This window comes from Hypanus sabinus, chromosome 16 (genome assembly GCF_030144855.1).
Source record: "Hypanus sabinus isolate sHypSab1 chromosome 16, sHypSab1.hap1, whole genome shotgun sequence".
NCBI lineage: Eukaryota > Metazoa > Chordata > Chondrichthyes > Myliobatiformes > Dasyatidae > Hypanus > Hypanus sabinus.
In genome coordinates this window covers 55,750,635-55,772,784 of record NC_082721.1, presented here as the reverse complement: position 1 = coordinate 55,772,784, position 22,150 = coordinate 55,750,635, and the positions used below count along the sequence as shown (strand labels likewise).

Sequence of the window (22,150 nt, the reverse complement as noted above, 5' to 3'; positions counted from 1 at the left end):
GTTGAAGAGCAGAGCGATCTTGGGGTACAAGTTCATAGCTCCCAGAAAGTGGCTACACAAGTTGATAGGATGAATAAAGGGTAAATTGCATGTTTACTTTAATTGGCCCAGGGACTGAGTTCGAAAGTCAGGATGTTCAGCTTTATAAAACTTTATCTAGGCTGTACCTGGAGTGTTCCATACGTTTCTTGTTGCCCATTATAGGATGGATGCTGAGGCATTGGAGAGGGCGCAGAAAAAGTTTACCAGTATGTTGCCTGGATAAGTAGGCATGTGCTATAACAAGAGGTTGGATAAATGTGGGTTGTTTTTTCTGGAGTGGTGGAGGCTGATGGGAGATCTGATAGATGTTTTTAAGAATATGAGAAGCATAGATAGAGTAGACAAACAGTACTTTTTTGAAGGGTTGACATGTCTAATAGCAGAAGGCATGCATTAAGGTGAGAGGGGTTAATTTTAAAGCGGATGTGAGGGGAAAGTTTTTTTTGCACAGAGTCGTGGGTACCTGGAATGTACTGCCTGGGGTTGTGATTGCAACAAAAGCAGAAACTTTTAAGAAACATTTAGATAGGCACATCAATTGAAGGAAAATAGATGGATAAGGAAATTGTGTTGGCAGAAGAGATTAGTTACCAAATTGCTTACATATTTTAATTGGTTCTACACAACACTGTGGGCTAAAGGGCCTGTTCCAGTATGTAAATGTGCTATTTGGGGTTGTGCAGGGAGCTGGAGAGTATTAGGATCCAAAGGTTTTAGAGCACCTGAGCTGGTTAATTGTTATTTAGGGAGAGTCATAAATCACACAGAGCTCCTTGTATTTTATTCTCAAATGATTCACTGTTTGTAATGTATGCTCCTGGTGTTTTCTTTTTAAACTTGTTAAGTTTATTTTGATAGGCTTGAGGATCCTGTATTACTTGTACTGTATAAGTGGTCACCCAATGAGCGCTAACCAGAGAGTCCTAGTTTTGAGAATGTTATGTTTCGCATTGTTGCTTAGCCAAGCCACCAGTTTTCTTTTGGAATTCTTATGAATAAATTCTGGTCACTCTCTCTATATCAGAGTTTCTTTCCTCCACACTTGGATCCTGACATTGCCAGTGCACGCTGTAACACTGTGCTGTCCTGTTCAATGTTCTAATGTTCTATCCTTCCATCCTCCACTCTGTTAAGAATACTGCCATTAACTCTGTACTCTGCCTTCAAGACCTTCCAAAGTGAATCACTTCACACTTTTCCAGATTGAACTCCGTCTATCACTTCTTAGTCCAGCCCTGCATCCTATCAATATATGATAGCAATGTATGAATATCTTTGAGGTTGATTGATAAACATTGGAGTGTGATAAGGGTGTAGAATTAGCACAAACTGAACAGCCTCCTTATGACTTGAAATGCTGAGCTGTAACCTCTTTCTGATTCATATCTTTGTTTGAATGATCTGAACAAATCAGAGATACAGTGGTCACTTACCAAGAACTGTTTACTTCTCTCTGTGTTTGTGATGTTTTTGACTTCTGAGCAATCTAGTTCTGCAAAGTAAACAGAATCCAACAACAAATCAGCTGGTGTTGTCCTGTTAAAGACCCCACCACTCCAAGCAGCGAAGACAACTGAAACCAGAGTTAAATTTCCTAGGACCGAGTTCAATAATATTGTGGCATAATTACAAATTAGCTAGCTGGCAGTATAGTGGCATCAGTACTGGACTTTGGGGCAAATGGTCGCGGGTTTGAAACTGGCTGGCTGTTTGCATGGTTTCCAGCTGTGCTAGGTTGAATGTTGAGCTAGCAACTAGGCCTCGTAAAAAGCAAACAAATGCTAAAGAAACGGCAACAAAAAATGCTGCCTGATGTGTCACAAGGTGCAAAAAGGAACAATGTAATTACAAGTTCTACCTCAGCAGCCAAAAATTTTTAAAATTGATTAGTTCTCAAGTATACAAGCTGCCATCAGGTAAAGGATTTATGAAATTACAATATTATTAAAAATAACCCCTCTGAGGAAGTGCTGTTCTTATCTGGTCTGACCCAGGTGTGAGTCCGGCTGCACAGAAATGTGGTCAGGGCTTCTAGGATGGACTTTAAATACTGGCATTGTTGGTGATGGCCTTGTTTATAACAAACAAAATCACCTGGATATTCCTGTTTCTGGACTCAATGCTCCTCAAGCCATCAACACTGGTGAAGAATTGGTCCCAGAGAACGAGATCAATGGAGAGAGAAGAAATTTTAATAGCTTGGGTTATTCCTTTTGAAAGGAAGATAAAGGCAGCTTCTGTGAAGACCTTCATCGGGGATTTGAAGGGAGAATGAGGAGGGGAGTGATGCACCATCAATAACTCTCTGAGACGTGAGGCGAGATATCGGCTTTTATTGACTGGAAGAAAGAACAAGAAGCAATTGACCACTATGCTACATCCTGGAGACTGAGAGGCTGGGCTCAGGCCCCAATTGCCTTTATATCGGGGTCTGTGGGAGGAGCCACAGGAGCAGTCAACGGCGGGGGGGGGGGGGGGGGCGGGGGGGCATGTCCAGACAGGTATATGTAGTTCACCACAGGGAGTCAGAAAAATTCAAAGTACATTGAACTTTTGAGGAAGAGAGTAAGACTAGCTGTGTTTCATTTCACACCTCCTAGGCATTGTTACTTTGTAATGTAACTACAGGTGTCTGTTATTACTCTGTACAGGATGTGTGACCATCTCCAGATCTCAGCCTTTGAGGATGAAACTTCAACCACAGGATGAATAACCATATAACAATTACAGCACAGAAACAGGCCACCTCGGCCCTTCTAGTCCGTGCCGACGCTTACACTCACCTATTCCCACTGGCCCGCACTCAGCCCATAACCCTCCATTCTTATCCTGTCCATATACCTATCCAATTTTACTTTAAATGACAATACCGAACCTGCCTCTACCACTTCTACTGGAAGCTCATTCCACACAGCTACCACGCTCTGAGTAAAGAAACTCCCCCTCATGTTACCCTTAATCTTTTGCCCCCTAAATCTCAAATCATGTCCTCTTGTTTGAATTTCCCCTACTCTCAATGAAAGATGTCAACTCGATCTATCCCCGTCATTATTTTAAATACCTCTCTCAAGTCCCCCCTCAACCTTCTACGATCCAAAGAATAAAGACCTAACTTGTTCAGCCTTTCCCTGTAACTTAGGTGCTGAAACCCAGGTAACATTCTAGTAAATCTTCTCTGTACTCTCTCTATTTTGTTGACATCTTTCCTATAATTTGGTGACTAGAACTGTACACAATACTCCAAATTCAGCCTTACCAATGCCTTGTACAATTTTAACATTACATCCCAACTCCCATACTCAATGCTCTGATTTATAAAGGCCAGCGTACATACTCTAACAATATATAATAATAATAGTACTCTAAAGGCAGTCTATCTCAACTTTTGCAACACTAGTTTAGGGCAGGTTGAAAGGTGCACAACAATGTTGGGACTTCATGGACGAGAGATGGTTGCAGAAAATTAGTCCAACAAATGTCAAGGCCCATTCTAGCTTGCCACTAGCACTTTAATTCTGTTACTGCCTGATCAGACATGGATGAACATTTTGATCTAATTGGTTACCCAGACATGGTTTGTCAGAAGCCTCCTTTTCTTTAGTGCAGATGCATTGGTAGCCGCTATTTAGAGAGAGGCAGCGTGCCATATTACCACATATATTTCTTTCACTGCAAAATTTTTTACCTGTAAGGAAAAGAAAAGGTGAATAGCACATATTCCCAAACGTATCCCATATAATTAATTAATGTGCTAAATACAAGCCGGTATTTTCCCAGGTGCTTCCATCATTGGATATTTGTTGTCAAGCACAACATTGATGGATTGCTGGGGTTTGGAGATTCAGACTCATAGTATATTTTCCTTATGAAATGAATTTATAAATGTGGTCAAATTGGTAAACATGGTTTTGTGGATAGTGTAGAAGGTTATAGAATGTTACAACCAGTCACTGATAGGATGGATTTTAGTAAGGTTTTTGACAAAATTCCTCATGGTAGACCCATTGAGAAAATCAGGAGGCATGCTATCCGGAAAAATTTTGCTGTATGGATTCAGAATTGGCTTGCCCACAGTAGGCAGAAGGTTAGACCAGAAGACCATAAGATGTAGGTGCAGAATTAGGCCATTCAGCCCATTAAGTCTGCTCTGCCATTGCACCATGGCTGATCCCGGATCCCACTCAACCCCATACAGCTGTCTTCCTGCCATATCCCTTGATGCCCTGACTGATCAGTAAACAATCAACTTCCGCCTTAAATATACCCACAGACTTGGCCACCACCGCAGTCTGTGGCAGAGCATTCTCTGGCTGAAAAAGTTCCTCTTTACTCTGATCTAAAGGTTTCCCCTCAATTTTGAGGCTATGCCCTCTAGTTCTGGTAAACCCTGTCACAGGAAACATTCTCTCCACATCCACTACATCTAGTCCTTTCAACATTTGGTAGGTTTCAATGAGATCCCTGCGCATTCTTCTAAATTCCAGTGAGTACGGGCCTAAAGCTACCAAGCGGTCTGCATATGTTAACTCCTTTATACCTGGAATCATCTTCATGATGATCTCTGGATTTTCTCCAATGACAATACATCATTTCTGAGATAGGGGACAGAAAACTGCTACAATACTCCAAGTGGCCTAACTAGTGTCTTATAAAGCCTAAGCGTTATCTCCTTATTTATATCCAGGTGTCCCCTGCTTTACAAATGTTCACTTTATGCCACTTCACTTTTACAAAAGACCTACATTGGTAACCTGTTTTTGCATTACAAAGAGAATCTTCACTTTTACAAAAATTTTTCCCATATAAGTTAATGGTTCTTTGCTTTACACCATTTCGGCTTAAGAAAGGTTTCATAGGAACGCTCTACCTTTGTAAAGGGAGGGACACCTGTAATCTATTCCCTTTGAAATAAATGACATTTTATTTGTCTTTTTTTATCACAGACTCAGCCTGTAACTGAACCTTCTGGAGTTATGCATGACGACTCCCAAGTCTTTTACCTAAATACATTTCCCAAAACTGTATTTCATCTGCCACATTCTTGCCCATTCTTCCAAATTGTTTAAGTCCTGCTACAATTGCATTGTTTCATCAGCACTACCTACCCCTCCACCTATCTTCGTATCATCCACAAACTTTGCCACAAAGCCATCAATTCCATTATCCAAATCATTGGCAAACAATATGAAAAGTAGCAGTGCCAATACTGACCCTTCAGGAACAGTACTAGTCACTGACAGCCAACCAGAAAAGGCTGCTTTTATTCCCACTGACTTCCTCCTGCCTGTCAGTCATTCCTCTATCCATGCCAGTATCTTTCCTGTAATGCTTAAGAAAGGTTTCATAGGAATTTCATTGGATTTTATCTTGTTCAGCAGCCTCATGTGTGTCACCTTATCAAACGCCTTCTGAAAATTCAAGTAAATGACATCCACTGCCTTTCCTTTGTCCATCCTGCTTGTTACTTCCTTGAAGAACTCTAACAGATTGGTCTGGCAAGATTTCCCTTTACAGAAACCATGCTGACTTGACTTACTTTGTCATTAGTCTCCAAATATTCAAAAACCTCATCCTTAATAGTAGACTCCAATACTTTTCCAACCTCTGAAGTCAGACTAACTGGCCTATCATTTCCTTTCTTTTGCTTTCCTCCCTTCTTAAAGAGTGCAGTGACATTTGCAATCTTCCGGTCCTCCGGGACCATGCCAGAATCAAGTGATTATTGAAAGATCAAGACCAACACATCTGTTATCTCTTCAGCAACCTCTTTCAGGACTTTGGGATGTAGTTCACCTGGTCCGGGTGACTTATCTGCCTTAAGACCTATGAGTTTGCTGAGCACTTTTTTCTTTGTGATAGCAACTCCCCGCTCCTACTCTCTGCCACTCACAGACTCCTGGTACACTGTATCAGTCTTCACTGTGGAAGACACTAGCAAAGTACCCATTCAGTTCATCTGCCATTTCTTTGTCCCCCTGTTACTACCTCACCAGCATCATTTTCCAGTGGTCCAATAGCAACTCTCACATCCCTTTAACTCTTTATATAACTGAAAAAAACATTTGTTATCTTGCTTTATATTATTGGCTAGCCTGCCCTCAGATTTCATCTTTTCCCTCCTGCTTACTTTTGCTACCTTATATGCTCTTTTCTTGGCTTTTATGCACTCTTTTATTTCTTTTGTCAGCATAGTTGCCTACCCTGCCATTTGAGAATTTCCTCCTCTGTGGGATGTATCATTCCTGCACCTTGTGAACCAGAAACTTCAGTCATCTTTTCTCTGCCATCATCCCTGTCAGTATCCTCCTCCAATCTACCTGGCAAGCTCCTCTCTCATGTCTCTGTAATTCCCCTTTTTTCCATTGTGATACAGATATATGTGAGTTATGCTTCTCCCTCTCAAATTGTAGTATGATCACTATCTCCTAAGTGTTCCTTTACGCTAAACTCCCTAATAAGATCTGGGTTATTACACAACATCCAATGTAGGATAAACTTTCCCCAGGAAGGTTCAAGCACAAGCTGCTCTAAAAAGTCAACTCATAGGCATTCAACAAATTCCCTCTCTTGCAATCCGACACTAACCTGATTTTCCCAATCTCTTACATATTGAAGTCCCCCATTACAACTGTGTCATTGCCCTTATTACATGCCTTTTATTGCACCCTTTGCAATCTCAACCCCGCATCTTAACTATTATTTGAAGCCCTATATATGACTCCTGTGGTGAACTACATATACCTGTCTGGACACGCCCCCTGCTGACTGCTCCTGTGGCTCCTCCCACAGACCCTTGTATAAAGGTGATCAAGGCCTGAGCCCGGCCTCTCAGTCTCCAGGATGTAGTATGGTGGTCACTCACTGCTTGTTCCTTCTTCCAGTCAATAAAAGCTGATATCTCGCCTTTACGTCTGAGAGTGAGTTATTGATGGTGCATCAACTCCCGTAGCGACTTTTTTACTCTAGCGATTTCTTAACTCTACCCACAAAGATTCAACATTTTCTGACCCTATGTCACCTCTTGCTGAAGGTGTAACTCCCTCTCTTACCAACAGAGCCACATCACCACATATGCTTTCCTGTCTGTCTTTTTGATACAAAGTATATCTTTTGATCTTAAGTTCCCAACTATGGCCTTCTTTCAGCCACAACTCTGTGAGGCCCACAACAGCATACTGACCAATCTGTAATTATGCTATGAGTTCATCCTCCTTACTCTGAATGCTACGTGCATTTAAATACAGCACCTTCAGACCTGCATTCTGACACCCTTTTGTGGTACAATTTAACTCTTCGCTCTGTCTACATGCATATCCAATCAATGACTCATCCTTCCTTACATTCATGTTACATCCATCATCTTCTTGTAAATCTGCTGGCTCATCCTCATCTCTATCATCCTGGTTCCCATCCCCCAGCCATATTATTTTAATATAAAAGTTGCAGTGGGTGAAACATATATAGTCTGAAAGCCGGTGATCAGTAGTGTTTTATTTATCTGAATTAAGCACCATCTGCTATTCCTTGGCTCACTAGCACAATTGAACAATATCTTAGACAACTTTCTTCAATTTTCGAGGATGGTATTGTGGTTCTGCACTTATGGGTAAGACTATTGCGTTTATGGACTGTAGTTCAGACATGGTTTTTTATATTCTGAGTTTTTTATCACCTGTTCCTTTTCCATTTTGTTGTGCAAGAGGAGGGTATTTGGAGGTTGATGCTTTGTTAGCTTTTTTAGGTGGGGAGGGGCTTTGGGGGGGGTTGATGTTCCATTTCCATTTTGTGTGCGGGGAGGGGGGTTTTTGAGAGTTGATGATTGGGATGCCATTCTTTTTTGCGGGGTGGGTATGTCGGTTTGATGTTTCCCTCTGAATGACTTCATGTCCTTTCTTTGTTTAGTGGCTATCTGGAGGAGACGAATTTCAGAGTTGTATGCTTTGATAGTAAACAAACCTTTGAACCTTTGTATCCAGATGGCTAGTTTACCCTGAAACCCTAGTGATCTAATTATCATTTTCTGTAACATGACATGGAATTAGAAGTATATTGGAGTATTAGCAGAAATTTACACATAATAAAGTCTGGAAAATCCACTGATCAATAATTACAGAAGTCCAGAGAGTGTTGCATTATGGGAATTTTAATGAATATGTGGGCTGTGTGGGAGCTTAGACTTGACATTTAGAATCTGCTATGATTTACTGAAAATCAGGTTTCAGGGGCTGTATCAATTTCTCCTATTCTTGTTTATTTTAGACAATCCCATGGGATTAAGGATAGGTTGCACTTGAATCTGAGGGGAACCAAAATCCTGGCAGGAAGGTTTGCTAAGGCTGTTAGGGAGAGTTTAAACCAGAATTGCTGGGGGTGGGAACCAAACAGAAGAGACAGAAGAAAGGGGGTGTTTGGCTCACATATAGAAAAAGATTGGAGTCAGTGTGAGAGGGAGGATAGGCAGATGATAGAAAAGGGATAAGCTCAGACCAATGGCTTGAGATGTTTCTATTTTAATGCAATAAGCATCATGAACAAAGCTTAGAGCATGGATCAGTACTTGGAGCTATGATGTTGTGGCCATTACAGAGACTTGGATGGCTCAGGGGCAGGAATGGTTACTTAGAATGCCAGGTTTTAGATGTTTCAGAAGGACAGGGAGACAGGCAAAAGAGATGGGGGCATGGCACTGCTGATCGGAGACAGCGTCACAGCTGCAGAAAAGAAAGTCATGCAGGCAATGTATACTGAGTCTCTTTGGGTGGAAGTTAGAAACAGGAAGGGGTCAATAACTCTACTGGTTGTTTTTTTGTAGAGCACCCAATAGTAACAGGGACATTAAAGAGCAGATAGGGAGACAGATTCTGGAAAGCATCAAGTTGAATAAGACTCTGGGACCAGATGAGATGTACCCCGGGCTATTGTGGGTGGCAAGGGGGGAGATTGCTGAACCTCTGGCAATGAGTTTTGCATCACCAACGGGGATGGGGGAGGTTGCGGAGGATTGAAGGGTTGCAGATGTTGTTCCCTTAATGAAGAAAGGGAGTAGAGGTAGCCCAGGAAATTATAGACCAGTGAGTTTTCATTCAGTGGTTGGTAAGTTGATAGAAAAGATCCTGAGAGGCAGGATTTATGAAGATTTAAAGAGGCATAATATGATTAGGAATAGCCAACATGGCTTTGTCAAGGGTAGGTTGCACTTTATGAGCCTACCTGAATTTTTTGAGGATGTGACTAAACACATTGACGAAGGTAGAACAGTAGATGTAGTGTATATGGATTTCAGAAAGGTATTTGATAAGGCTTATTGAGAAAGTAAGGAGGCAGGTGATCCAAGGGGACATTGCTTTGTGGATCCAGAATTGGCTTGCTCAAAGAAGGCAAAGAGTGGTTGAAGATGGGTTATATTCTTCACGGAGGTGGACCAGTGGGGTGCCTCAGGGATCTGTTCTGGGACCCCTTCTTTTCGTGATTTTTGTAAATGACCTGGATGAGGAAGTGGAGGGATGGGTTAGTGAATTTGCTGTTGACACAAAGGTTGGGGGAATTGTGGATAGTGTGGAGGGTTGTCAGAGATTACAGCGGGACTTCAATAGGATGCAAAACCAGACAAAAGAAGTGGCAGATGGAGTTCAACCCAGATAAGTGGGTAATGAACCAGAGGTGATTAGAGAGATTGAGGTGAAGGAACCCTTTGGAGGCAGTGATCATAACATGATTGAATTCACTGTGAAATTTGAGAAAGAGAAGCCGAAAGTGGATGTGTCAGTATTTCAGTGTAGTAAAGGAAATTACAGTGACATGAGAGAGGAACTGGCCAAAGTTGACTGGAAAGGGACACTAGCGGGAAGGACGGCAGAGCAGCAATGGCTGGAGTTTATGCGAGAAGTGAGGAAGGTGCAAGACAGATATATTCCAAAAAAAGAAGAAATTTTCGAATGGAAAAAGGATGCAACTGTGGCTGACAAGGGAAGTCAAAGCCAAAGTTAAAGCAAAGGAGAGGGCATACAAGAAAGCAAAAGTTAGTGGGCAGACAGGATTGGGAAGTTTTTAAAAGTTTACTAAAGGAAACTAAGAAGGTCATTAAGAGGGAAAAGATGAACTATGAAAGGAAGCTAGCAAATAATATCAAAGAGGATACTAAAAACTTTTTCAAGTATATAAAGTGTAAAAGGCAGGTGAGAGTATAGGACCGACAAAAAATGATTACGAGAAATTGTAATGGGAGATAAGGAGATGGCGGAGGAACTGAACGAGTATTTTGCACCAGTCTTCACTGAGGAAGACATCAGCAGTACACCGGACACTCAAGGGTGTCAGGGAAGAGAAGTGTGCGCAGTCACAATTGCGACAGAGTAAGTACTCAGGAAGCTGAATAGTCTAAGGGTAGATAAATCTCCTGGACCAGATGGAATGCACTCTCGTGTTCTGAAGGAAGTAGCTGTGGAAATTGTGGAGGCATTAGCAATGATCTTTCAAAAATCAATAGGTTCTGGCATGGTTCTGGAAGACTGGAAGATTGCAAATGTCATTCCGCTATTTAAAAAGGGGGCAAGGTAGCAAAAAGGAAATTATAGACCTGTTAGCTTGACATCAGTAGTTGGGAAGTTGCTGTAGTTGATTGTCATGGATGAGGTTATGGAGTACCTGGAGGCATATGACAAGATAGGCAGAACTCAGCATGGTTTCCTTAATGGAAAATCCTGCCTGACAAACCTAGTGCAATTTTTTGAGGAAACTACAAGTGGGCTAGATAAGGAACATGAAGTACACTGCAGATGCAGTGGTCAAGTCAACATGTACAAACAAGCTGGATGAACTCAGCAGGTCAGGCAGCATCCGTTGAAATGAGCAGTCAACATTTCAGTCCTGACGAAGTGTTTCTGCCCGAAACATTGACTGCTTATTTCAACAGATGCTGTGCAACCTGCTAAGTTCATCCAGCTTGTTTATACATGTTGGCTAGAGATGGGAGATCCAGTGGATGCTGTGTATTGGGGTTTTTAGAAGGCCTTTGACAAGGTGCCGCACATGAGGCAGCTAAACAAGATAAGAGCCCATGGAATTACGGGAAAGTCACATATGTGGTTAGAGCATTGGTTGATTGGCAGGAAACAGAGAGTGGGAATAAAGGGATCCCATTCTGGTTGGCTGCCGGCTACCAGTGGTGGTCCACTAGGGTCCGTGCTGGGACCGCTTCTCTTTACGTTGTATATCAACAATTTGGATTATGGAATAGATGGCTCTGTGGCTAAATTTGTTGATGATACAAAGATAGGTGGAGGGGCCAGAAGTGCTGAGGAAACAGAGATTCTGCAGAGAGACTTGGATAGATTGGGAGAATGGGCAAAGAAGTGGCAAATGAAATACAATGTTGGAAGGTATATGGTCATGCACTTTGGTCGAAGAAATAAATGGGCAGACTATTATTTAAATGGGGAGAGAATTCAAAGTTCTGAGATGCAACAGGACTTCGGAATCCTCGTGCAGGATACCCTTAAGGTTAACCTCCAGGTTGAGTCGGTGGTGAAGAAGACAAATGCAATGTTGGCATTCATTTCTAAAGGAATAGAGTATAGGAGCAGGGATGTGATGTTGAGGCTCTATAAGGCACTGGTAATACCTCACCTGGAGTACTGTGTGCAGTTTTGGGCTCCTTATTTAAGAAAGGATGTGCTGACGTTGGAGAGGTTTCAGAGAAGATTCACTGGTGTGATTCCGGGAATGAGAGGGTTAACATATGAGGAATGTTTGACCGCTCTTGGACTGTACTCCTTGGAGTTTAGAAGAATGACGGGGGACCTCATAGAAACATTTTGAATGTTGAAAGGCATTGACAGTGTGTGAATGTGGCAAAGTTATTTTTCATGGTGGGGAGTCTAATACGAGAGGACATGACTTGAGGATTGCAGAGTGCCCATTCAGAACAGAGATGCAAAGAAATTTTTTTAGCCAGAGGGTGGTGAATCTGTGGAATTTGTTGCCATGGGCAGCAGTGGAGACCAAGTCATTGGGTATATTTAAGGCAGAGATTGATAGGTATCTGAGTAGCCAGGGCATCAAAGATTATGGTGAGAAGGTGGGGGAGTGGGACTAAATGGAAGAATGGATCAGCTCATGATAAAATGGCAGAGCAGACTCGATGGGCCGAATGGCCAACTTCTGTTCCTTTGTCTTATGGTCTAAGTGTGAGGTGGTTCATTTTGGTAAGTCAAGTATGATGGCAGAATATAGTATTAATGGTCAGACTCTTGGCAGTGTGGAGGTTTAGAGGGATCTTGTGGTCAGAGTCCATACGAAACCTAAAGCTGCTGTGCAGGTTGACTCTGTGGTTAAGAAGGCACATGGTGCATTGGCCTTCTTCAACCGTGGGACTGAGTTTAAGAGCCAAGAGGTAATATTACAGCTATATGGGACCCTGGTCAGACCTCATTTGCAACACTGTGCTCAGTTCTGGACACCTCACTACTGGAAGGATGTGGAAACTATAGACAGGGTTGAAAGGAGATATAGAAGAATGTTGCCTGGATTGGGGAGCTTTCCTTATGAGAATAGGTTGTGTGAACTTGGCCTTTTTTGCTTGGAGTGACAGAGAATGAGAGGTGACCTGATATAGGTTTATAAGAGACTTCTGGATAGGTACATGGAGCTTAGAAAATTAGAGGGTTATGGATAACCCTAGGTGATTTTTAAAGTAAGTGCATATTCAACACATCATTGTGGACCAAAGGGCCTAAATTGTGCTGTCGTTTTTCTATGTTTCTATGTTCTAAGGACAAGTTGCTTTGACTCCTGTCTTTTCTGAGATGACTGTGCCCAAATTTGGGCCCACTGCTCAGCATCATGATGAGCATGATTTGTTCATCAGAATTGAGATGTCCTATTCATGCACTCATTGTAGAGAATCTGAGAGGTAGGTGACTTTTTCAAGGCAGCTCCTCTGTCCTGTGTGATTGAAAAATCTGCACAAGCCTGCTGGGATGGTAAAACTTGTGATTTGAGGGGACACAGTCTTAGTTAGTTAAACAATTCCTGTGTTCTTATTTTTGTGCAGCAATCATCAAAAGTTGTATGCAGACCATTTAAAAAGTTTCTTGGCAAGCTACGTGTCCTAAGTTTCAAGCCTTTTACTATGAGCGTCACATCACTTGTCTCCCAAGCTTAAGATAATTGGCAATACTACAGGTATTGGGAAGTCAGCAATAATAACTGGTTAGTAATACTACATAGGTACTGGGATGGTGATCCAGCAGGATGCTAAATGTACTTCTACAAAGGAAAGACATGAGAGTGAAGGTGTTTCATTCTAGAGCAACAAACCAGCTAATGGAGGAACTCACTGAGTCAGCCAGTATCCATGGAGGCAGAAGATAGTTGACAGTTTGGCTTACAAACCTGCATTGGGACTGAGACCATAGAGGGGAAATATCTATATAAAGAAGTGAGGGGGGGGGGTGGTGTGAGGTAGGAGCTTGCAAGCAAAAGGTGGAACCAGATGACCACAAAACCGATAAGTTGGATATCTGCATTTAGAATTCACCAACATCACTTGAAAAGTATAAATTTTGGTATTATAGAAACATTATTTTGAAGTATAACTAAGTAAATGCTTATACTTACGATTATTTTTAAATGGCTGAGAAGTCCCTTGTTTGCTCAAAATGGTATAGATATATAAAACTGTCAGTGAGAGAATTCCATATTAGGCACTTCAATCCAATGATTTCCATGGACCCTATATGCACTCAAATACATGTTAAATTAAGCAGCAATCAATAAAAGCTTTTTTTTTGAGATTCTCTTCCCATTTCATCAAGTAACACTCATGTTTGTTGAGAGACCATCTTTAATCATTAATCTTTGGTGTCAAAGTCAGAGCTTTAAAAGAACTGTACCTTTGACAAACAACAAACATGTATTAGTTGGATTTATTATGAATTCTAATAATGATGGCAATTAATTTTCAACATTTCTAACCAAATTCTGCCAGGGAGTGTTTACTTTTCTGCCAACCCAAGTTGTTTACTACAGATTAGCTTTATTTGTCACAGGTATATCAGAACATTTATCAAAAGTATCAGTATAAATCAAATCAGCGAGGATTGTACTAGACAGCTTGCAAGTGTTGCCATATTTCTTGTGCTAATATCGTTAACACATTAATATCATTAACACTAACTGTATATCTCTTTGGAATGTGGGAGGAAACCCACATGATCACCGGCAGAATGTACAAACTCCTTACAGCCAGCTGAAGGAATCAAGCCCTGGTCTTACAGTTGACACTATAAGGCATGGCACTAACCACTACACTAACGTGTCACCCTCAGTCTCCATCAGTCAGTGATCATGAAAACAATTATCTCACTTATTTCAGCCAAGATGGACGGAATGAATTCTAGAGAGCTTTCCAGTTGGTGGAAGGGAATTCTGCCTAAGCAGGTCTTTGCACTGAATCAATGTCACTGGAAAAAGCAAGTCTGCAGCTTGAGGATTATCAGGCTGGGTACCTGATTCATCTGTACCTTTCTAAGAGTTGCACAGGGTAAGCTCCTAAATATTTGTGTTAGGTTTTGAAAACCCACTGAAGCCCACACAAAATGCTTTAAGAACTCAGCAGGTCAGGCAGCTTCCACAGAAATCAATAAACTATTTACAGGAATGATGACCCTTCCTTCCTGATCAAGGGTCTTGGCCTGAATTGTTGACTATTTTTTCTCCTCCATAGATCTGCCTGACCTGCTGATTTCCTCAAGAATTTTGTATGTGTTTCTCTGGACTGGCTTGATACATGACTCTATATCCACTTTTGTGATTGTCTCAGCAAATCACATCTGTGTTAAAACAGAGAAGGCATAGAACTGACCATCAAGCATTGACTGGAGCATAGCAGAGTTGGCCCTGCAAAATCCCTTTACTAACATTTTTAAAATTTTTTTGACTGAGAGAGCTGCCCCATAAGGTTGCCAAGCAACATTATGATGCTGCCATCCTCACAGAATCATACCTTCCAGACAATGTGCTGCTTTCATGTTGAGGATACCCTCCATCAATTCTTATAACACTATAGCCATGATAAATGGGAGGACAGATCCGACAACTCAAGACTCAACTCAAAATAACTGTAAAGTGAACTTAAGCAACTTTAAGGGACTTCAGTTTTACCAGGGTTCCCTTATGCAAAATTCAAATGTTATCTAAAGAGCAGTCTTTTCCACCTCACATCTGGTGTTTAGGCTATTTGATCTCAAGTCAAGTCAAGTCAAGTCAACTTTTATTGTCATTTTGACCATAACTGCTAGTACAGTGCATAGTAAAAATGAGACAACGTTTTTCAGGACCATGGTTTACATGACACAGTACAAAAAACTAGACTGAACTACGTAATAAAAAAAACACAGATAAAGCTATACTAGACTGCAGACCTACACTGGACTGCATAAAGTGCACACAAACAGTACCAGCATTACATTAAATAATAAACAGGACAGTAGGGCAAGGTATCAGTCCAGGCTTCGGGTATTGTGGAGTCTGATAGCTTGGGGGAAGAAACTGTTATATAGTCTGGTCGTGAGAGCCCGAATGCTTCTGAGCCTTTTCCCAGACAGCAGGAGGGAGAAAAGATTGTATTAGGGGTGCATGGGGTCCTTCATAATGCTGTATCCTTAGCGGATGCAACGTGTAGTGTAAATGTCCAGGATGGCGGGAAGAGAGACCCTGAAGATCTTCTCAGCTGACCACTATCCGCTGCAGGGTCTTGCGATCTGAGATGGTGCAACTTCCGAACCAGGCAGTGATGCAGTTGCTCAGGACGCTCTCAATACAACCCCTGTAGAATGTGATGAGGATGGGGGGTGGGAGATGGACTTTCAAAAAGTATTATTACGCATTTGCAAAAAGTAGAGATGCTGCTGGGCTTTCTTTGCTATGGAGCTGGTGTTGACGGACCAGGTGAGATTTCGATAGAGGTTCTGTTGAGGTATGAGTGTATTGATTTGGCTTTTGTGAAAGAATTCCCCTATTGACAGTGGTTTCTATCACTTGGCTGATAATTAGACTGCTGCAGCTTTAGCTGGCATTAACCTTCAACTGAGTTTCCAGCATATCTATCTACACTTTTGACTGGATAAGACAGGTTCCCCTGAAACCCCTTTTTACCAGGCAACTCTAGAGATGTGGCTCATTAGCCCCCTGTTAAAAGCCACTGGACTCAGTAGTGAGAAAACCATCTTTCTCAAACTACTATCACAAACAAGAGAAAATCTGCAAATGCTGGAAATCCAAGCAACACACATGAAATGCTAAAGGAATTCAGCAGGCCAGGCAGCATCGATGAAAAAGAGTACAGTCAACATATCAGGCCAAGACCATTCAGTAGGACTCGTCAAGGGTGTCGGCCTGAAATGTTGGCTGTACTTTTCTATAGTTGCTGCCTGGCCTGCTGAGTTCCTCCAGCATTTTGTGTGTGTTTCTCAAACTCCATATGTCTAGTGCTGGTATGACTTGGGTCCCACCAAAACTGTGAAGTTGGAAAGTCTCGATCACCCCGAACCCTGATCTGTGCGAATACTGTATAAGTACTACCCCAATGCAATTAGCCATTGGCAAGAAATACTAGATTGTACTTTGCATACAATTATAAAGAAAATATATTTACAAATTTCAGCTTTGTCGAACAGTTAGTAGGAAAAAAGGGAAAAAAATAAAAAGGGCCCATTACAGTTAACCCAGTCCAAATGAGCACAAGCTGAAGCACATCTGTAAAGCACACACCACCTTCTGAATGTTGCTCAAAATCCATCTCAAACGGGCTCCCCTATGGGAATATTGGTCTTTCCTGATGGACCCTTGTCCTGAAACGTCGACAGTGCTTCTCCTTATAGATGCTGCCTGGCCTACTGTGTTCCAGCAGCATTTTGTGTGTGTTGCTTGAATTTCCAGAATCTGCAGATTTCCTCGTGTTTGTTTATTAGTTGAGGCATATTCAAGTATTGGGAAATTATATTGCAGCTTTATAAAACTTTAGTTAGCTCAATCAGGAGTGTAGCATTCTTTTCAGGTATCCCCACTACAGGAAGAATGTAAAAGCTTTGGACAGAGTACAGATGAGGTTTATCAGGATGTTGTTGGATTAGTCATAACATGAGGTTGGTCAAATTTGAGTTGTTTTCTCTGAAGTAACTTACCTATCATCCTATGTTAAAATTCCTCTGTCTTATTTTGTTAATCCCCTCATCTCTGAGAACTTATTGTTCTTCTAGTTCTGGCCTGCATTCATTCTTCACTTTAGCCTACTACTGGCAATTGTTCCTTCAGGAACTGAGCTCTGGAGTTCTATTACAGACCTTTCTCCAGCATCCTCTCTCCCTTTGGGACATAGTTGATCTCTGTTAGCTAAATGACACTTTTAGAATGAGTACTTTAACATCTTTACATTCATTGACCTTTATATTCATTGAGTTTTTTTGTTTTATCTAATATCTTTTGTCTTCCCCATATTTAATTTTTATTACTTCAGAACCCCCTTTTGCTAACTCCTTTCAATCCAGTGACATTGTGCTTTTGTCTTTTGAGCTTTGTGCAAACTGTGCAGAGACATTCTCAGTCCATTGCAAACTTTCCCCACTCCTCACCTTTAATTCTTCCATTGCCCACAATTAATAGCCAATCAGATAACTTTAACAAATTTGACTTACCCAGTAAGCCAGTCAGCCATACTTCCTTCATGACTGCTCTGCAGGCATCCAGACTTAACTACACAAATCCTTTAACATTTGAGTGTTATCATAGCAGAGGAAGGAAACAGAAATTGTGCTGCAACAACTTCCTTTACTACAGTAGAAAACTGGTGTTACCAAACATGAAAAGAAGTAGAAAGGCAGATAATATGTTAACCTCCATAGCAAGAGGATTTGAGCATGAGAATAAAGATAAATTTCTGGATCTTACGGCCTGAAGAGGACAGGGACATAACATTTAAGAAATTCCCAGATGACCGTTTGAATTGCCAAACTCAAAAGTGATAGTTTAAGTGTTATGGTAAATGTGATCAGTGTAGGTGGGTGGGGCAATGCAGTTGGAGTTGTTTCTCTGACTCCATCTTGTAACAATTATATGGGACCTTGTGAGACTGCATCTGGAGTAATGGGTACAATTTGTTCTCCTAACTGCAACCAAGTGCATTCAACAAGAACCACGAAGCTCTTGGTGAACCAACAAATGACCTACTTGCAGTTCAGTTATTGTGAGTACTTCATTGTTTACTGCTGATCTTTTCAAACAGGAAGCAAGCTGGAAGGAAACTCCTAAAGTATTTGTTTTTGAAAAGGTTAACATTTTATTTCAACCCCTGTCACATGACAATATCACCAAGTAGTGCAGCCTACAGAACTCATCCCTGGCCCATATAAATAAATGGGAAAGAGCTCAGCAGAGCATCCATGACTGGAAATGGAATAGTTTAGGAACTATCAGCCAGTGTTGGGACATATTGGCATCAATGACGAGTAGACATGATGAGGTGGTCCTGAAGAGACATTTTAGGGAGGTAGGTAGAAAGCCGAGAAACAGGACCTCCAGGGTAATCATCTCTGGATTGTTGCCTGTGCCACATCCCAGTGAGGGTAAGAATAGGATATTTTGGTAGATGAATGTGTGGCTGAGGAACTGGTGCAGGGGGTAGGGGATTAGATTAATGGATCATTGGGATCTCTTCTGGGGAAGGTATATTTTACAAAAGGGACTGGTTACATCTGAACCGGAGGGGGGCCAATATCCTTGTGGGTAGGTTGGCTAGAGTTGTTTGGGTGGGTTTAAACTAATTTGAGAGGGGGGTGGGAAAGGAAGTGATAGTGCTGAAGATCAGGCAGCTGGTTTACCAACAGAGGTAATGTGTAGGGTTGTCAGGACACTGGAGCAGGGATCCAATCGCAGACCTAGTACTGTGCGCACATGGTGATATTAATTGAGTAACAAATCCTGAGGTGCAAACAAAGTTGGCGTCCAAGTTCAGGTAGAGATCAAAACTTCCAGAAAAATCCAAAAATCAGAATTGGGAACCAGGCAGAGTCGATATTCAGACAGAGTACAGATACAAATGCTGGAAATATTCAGGAAAACTCACTGGCACAATCTGGCAACAAACAGGTGAAAACACAGGACTGAAATACACTGAGCAATAAACAGAGAGGCAGATGATAGGTGGAGACTCAGGTGGCAGAAATACAGGTAATAATGAGAAACAGATGAGAGACGGAGTACTCAGTAATACAGGGGCCAGAGTAGAGCAGGAATGGGGACATGAGCACATGGCAATACAAAACCACAGACTGACAGCTAGGGGAAAACACACAAAAAGACAGAGTTCAACTGGAGGTACTGACAAGGGCAAAAATTGGAGACAATAGGATGAGTTGCAATGTAAAAGGCAGACAAAATTGAAAAGAGTGAAACAGGACTAAAGGTGTTATATCTGAATGCGTGTAGTATACGGAATAAGGTCAATGAACTTGTAGCACAATTTCAGACTGGCAAGAATGATGTTGTAGGCACCACTGAATCATGGCTAAAAGAAGATTATAGCGGGGAGCTTGATGTCCAAGAATACACATTGTATTAAAAGGATAATTGAATTTTACAATTGAATTTAGGAGCCGAGAGGTAATGTTGCAGCTATGTAGGACCCTGGTCAGACCCCACTTAGAGTACTGTGCTCAGTTCTGGTCGCCTCACTATAGGAAGGATGTGGAAGCTGTAGAAAGGGTGCAGAGGAGATTTACAAAGATGTTGCCTGGATTGGGGAGCATGCCTTATGAGAACAGGTTGAGTGAACTTGGCCTTTTTTTCCTTGGAGCGACGGAGGATGAGAGGTAACCTGATAAGGGTGTATAAGATGATGAGAGGCATTGATCATGTGGATAGTCAGAGGCTTTTTCCCAGAGCTGAAATGGTTACCACAAGAGGACACAGGTTTAAGGTGCTTGGGAGTAGGTACTGAGGAGATGTCAGGGGTAAGTTTTTTACTCAGAGGGCGGTGAGTGTATGGAGTGGGATGCCGGCAACGGTGGTGGAGGTGGACATGATAGGGTCTTTTAAGAGACTTTTGGATAGGTACATGGAGCTTAGAAAAATAGAGGGCTATAGGTAAGCCTAGTAATTTCTAAGTTAGGGACATGTTCAACACAACTTTGTGGGCCGAAGGGCCTGTATTGTGCTGTAGGTTTTCTATGTTTCTATGTTTCTATGATAGGTAGGGAGTGATCCCTGTGGAAAGCAGAAAAGAGAGGGGGAGGGAAAGATGTGCTTGGTAGTAGGATCTGCCCTCACCCCATCCGCCCGCCACCCCACTCAGATAGGGTTCCCCACCTACCACCCCACCAGCTTCCAGGTCCAACGTATAATTCTCCGTCACTTCTGCCACCTCCAACGGGATCCTACTACCAAGCACATCTTTCCCTCCCCACCTTTTCTGCTTTCCGCAGGGATTGCTCCCTAAGCGACTCCCTTGTCCACACGTTCCCCCCCCCCCCCCCATCCCTTCCCACCGATCTCCCTCCTGGCACTTATTCTTGTAAGCGGAACAAGTGCTACACCTGCCCTTACACTTCCTCCCTCACCACCATTCAGGGCCCCAGACTGTCCTTCCAGGCAAGGCGACACTTCACCTGTGAGTCAGCTGGTGTGGTGTACTGCGTCCGGTGCTCCCAGTGTGGCCTTTTATATATTGGTGAGACCTGACACAGACTGGGAGACCGTTTCGCTGAACACCTACGCTTGGTCCACCAGAGAAAGCAGGATCTCTCAGTGGCCACACATTTTAATTCCACGTCCCATTCCCATTCTGATATGTCTATCCATGGCCTCCTCTACTGTCAAAATGAATCCAAACTCAGGTATCTTTCCTTTCAGTTAGTCCTGACGAAGCGTCTCGGCCCGAAACGTCGACTGTGCTTCTCATAAGAGATGCTGCCTGGCCTGCTGTGTTTCACCAGCATTTTGTGTGTGTTCTTTTTTAATTTGTTCTTTAAAGTACGGATCATTGAGTAGACTTGAATTTAGTTTCCAAATAGTATTCTTTGGTTGTAGGTCAAAATCAACAGATAAATATATAGGTGCATGGTCACTTACATCTATTGTCCCAATTCCACAGGTGTTTATTTTGTCTTTGCCTTTTCCAAATGTTATGAAATAGTCTATTCTTGTATGTACAGAATGGGGAGCAGAATAATAAGTGTAATCCCTTCTGTCGGGGAAAAGGTCCCTCCATATATCAATTAAACCAACATCCTCAAAAAGTGTATTGACTTTCTGTCAGAAACACACTGAGTCTCAGCAATTTGCAGAACGGTAAACTTTATTTTTCGAGTCTGCAGAGTCGGACCCAACCAGCTCCTGCTAGATTGAGTGCCGAATTACACTTTGCACAGTTTTTTATACCCTACATTCTTCTTTAATCTCATTACAAAATTACAAATGTGATTACCCCTTTGGCCCACTTATCAGCCTCAGCGCATTAACACCGTTATTGTTCAACCGTTAAGCATGTCTTCCCGTTACCTGTATCGCTTCTTTAATCAGCAAGCTATTGTTTCATCCTGATTTTGCAAATTGGTTTATACGTTGCCCTGCAAGTTGCTTTGCACGTTCTTTCTGTGTCAGCACATTCTAAATGGACTCCTTAAGAATCATTTCTCTCACTTTCTTATGTAGAGATTTTGTTTCATAGGTTTTTCTATTGGAAGAGTCTAAGTTTGGTTGTAATTGTAAATTTAACATGCAAGGTTGTGTACTTGGATTTTCAGAAGACCTTTGATGAGGTGTCACATATGAGACTGCTTAACAAGCTACTACCCCTTGGAAAGATTCTAGCATGGACAAAGCCATGGCTGATTAGTAGGAAGCAAAGACTGGGTATAAAGGCAGCCTTCTCTGGTTGGCTGCTGTTGACCAGTGGTTCCACTGGGGTCGATGTTGGGATTAATTATCTTTAAGTTATATATCAATGATTTGGATGATGGAATTGATGGCTTTGTTGCAAAGTTTGCAGATGATATGGAGGTAGGTGGAGGGATATGTAGTTTTTTGGCAATAGGCTACAGAAGGACTTAGACAG

At 42.0% G+C, this 22,150-nt stretch overlaps 1 protein-coding gene across 1 annotated transcript in view; it reads right to left on the bottom strand.

Annotated features, from left to right (window-relative positions):
- Nucleotides 1-17,776, bottom strand: part of LOC132405843 (putative adhesion G protein-coupled receptor E4P) — a 67,260-nt gene extending 49,484 nt beyond the window's left edge. The window contains exons 1-2 of the mRNA XM_059990834.1: nucleotides 17,736-17,776; nucleotides 1,476-1,534 (exon numbers count right to left, since the gene is read on the bottom strand). Coding sequence (XP_059846817.1) covers nucleotides 1,476-1,534; nucleotides 17,736-17,766 — 90 coding nt within the window. The 5' untranslated portion in view covers nucleotides 17,767-17,776. The remainder of the gene's footprint in view (nucleotides 1-1,475; nucleotides 1,535-17,735) is intronic.
- Nucleotides 17,777-22,150: the final 4,374 nt, after the last annotated feature.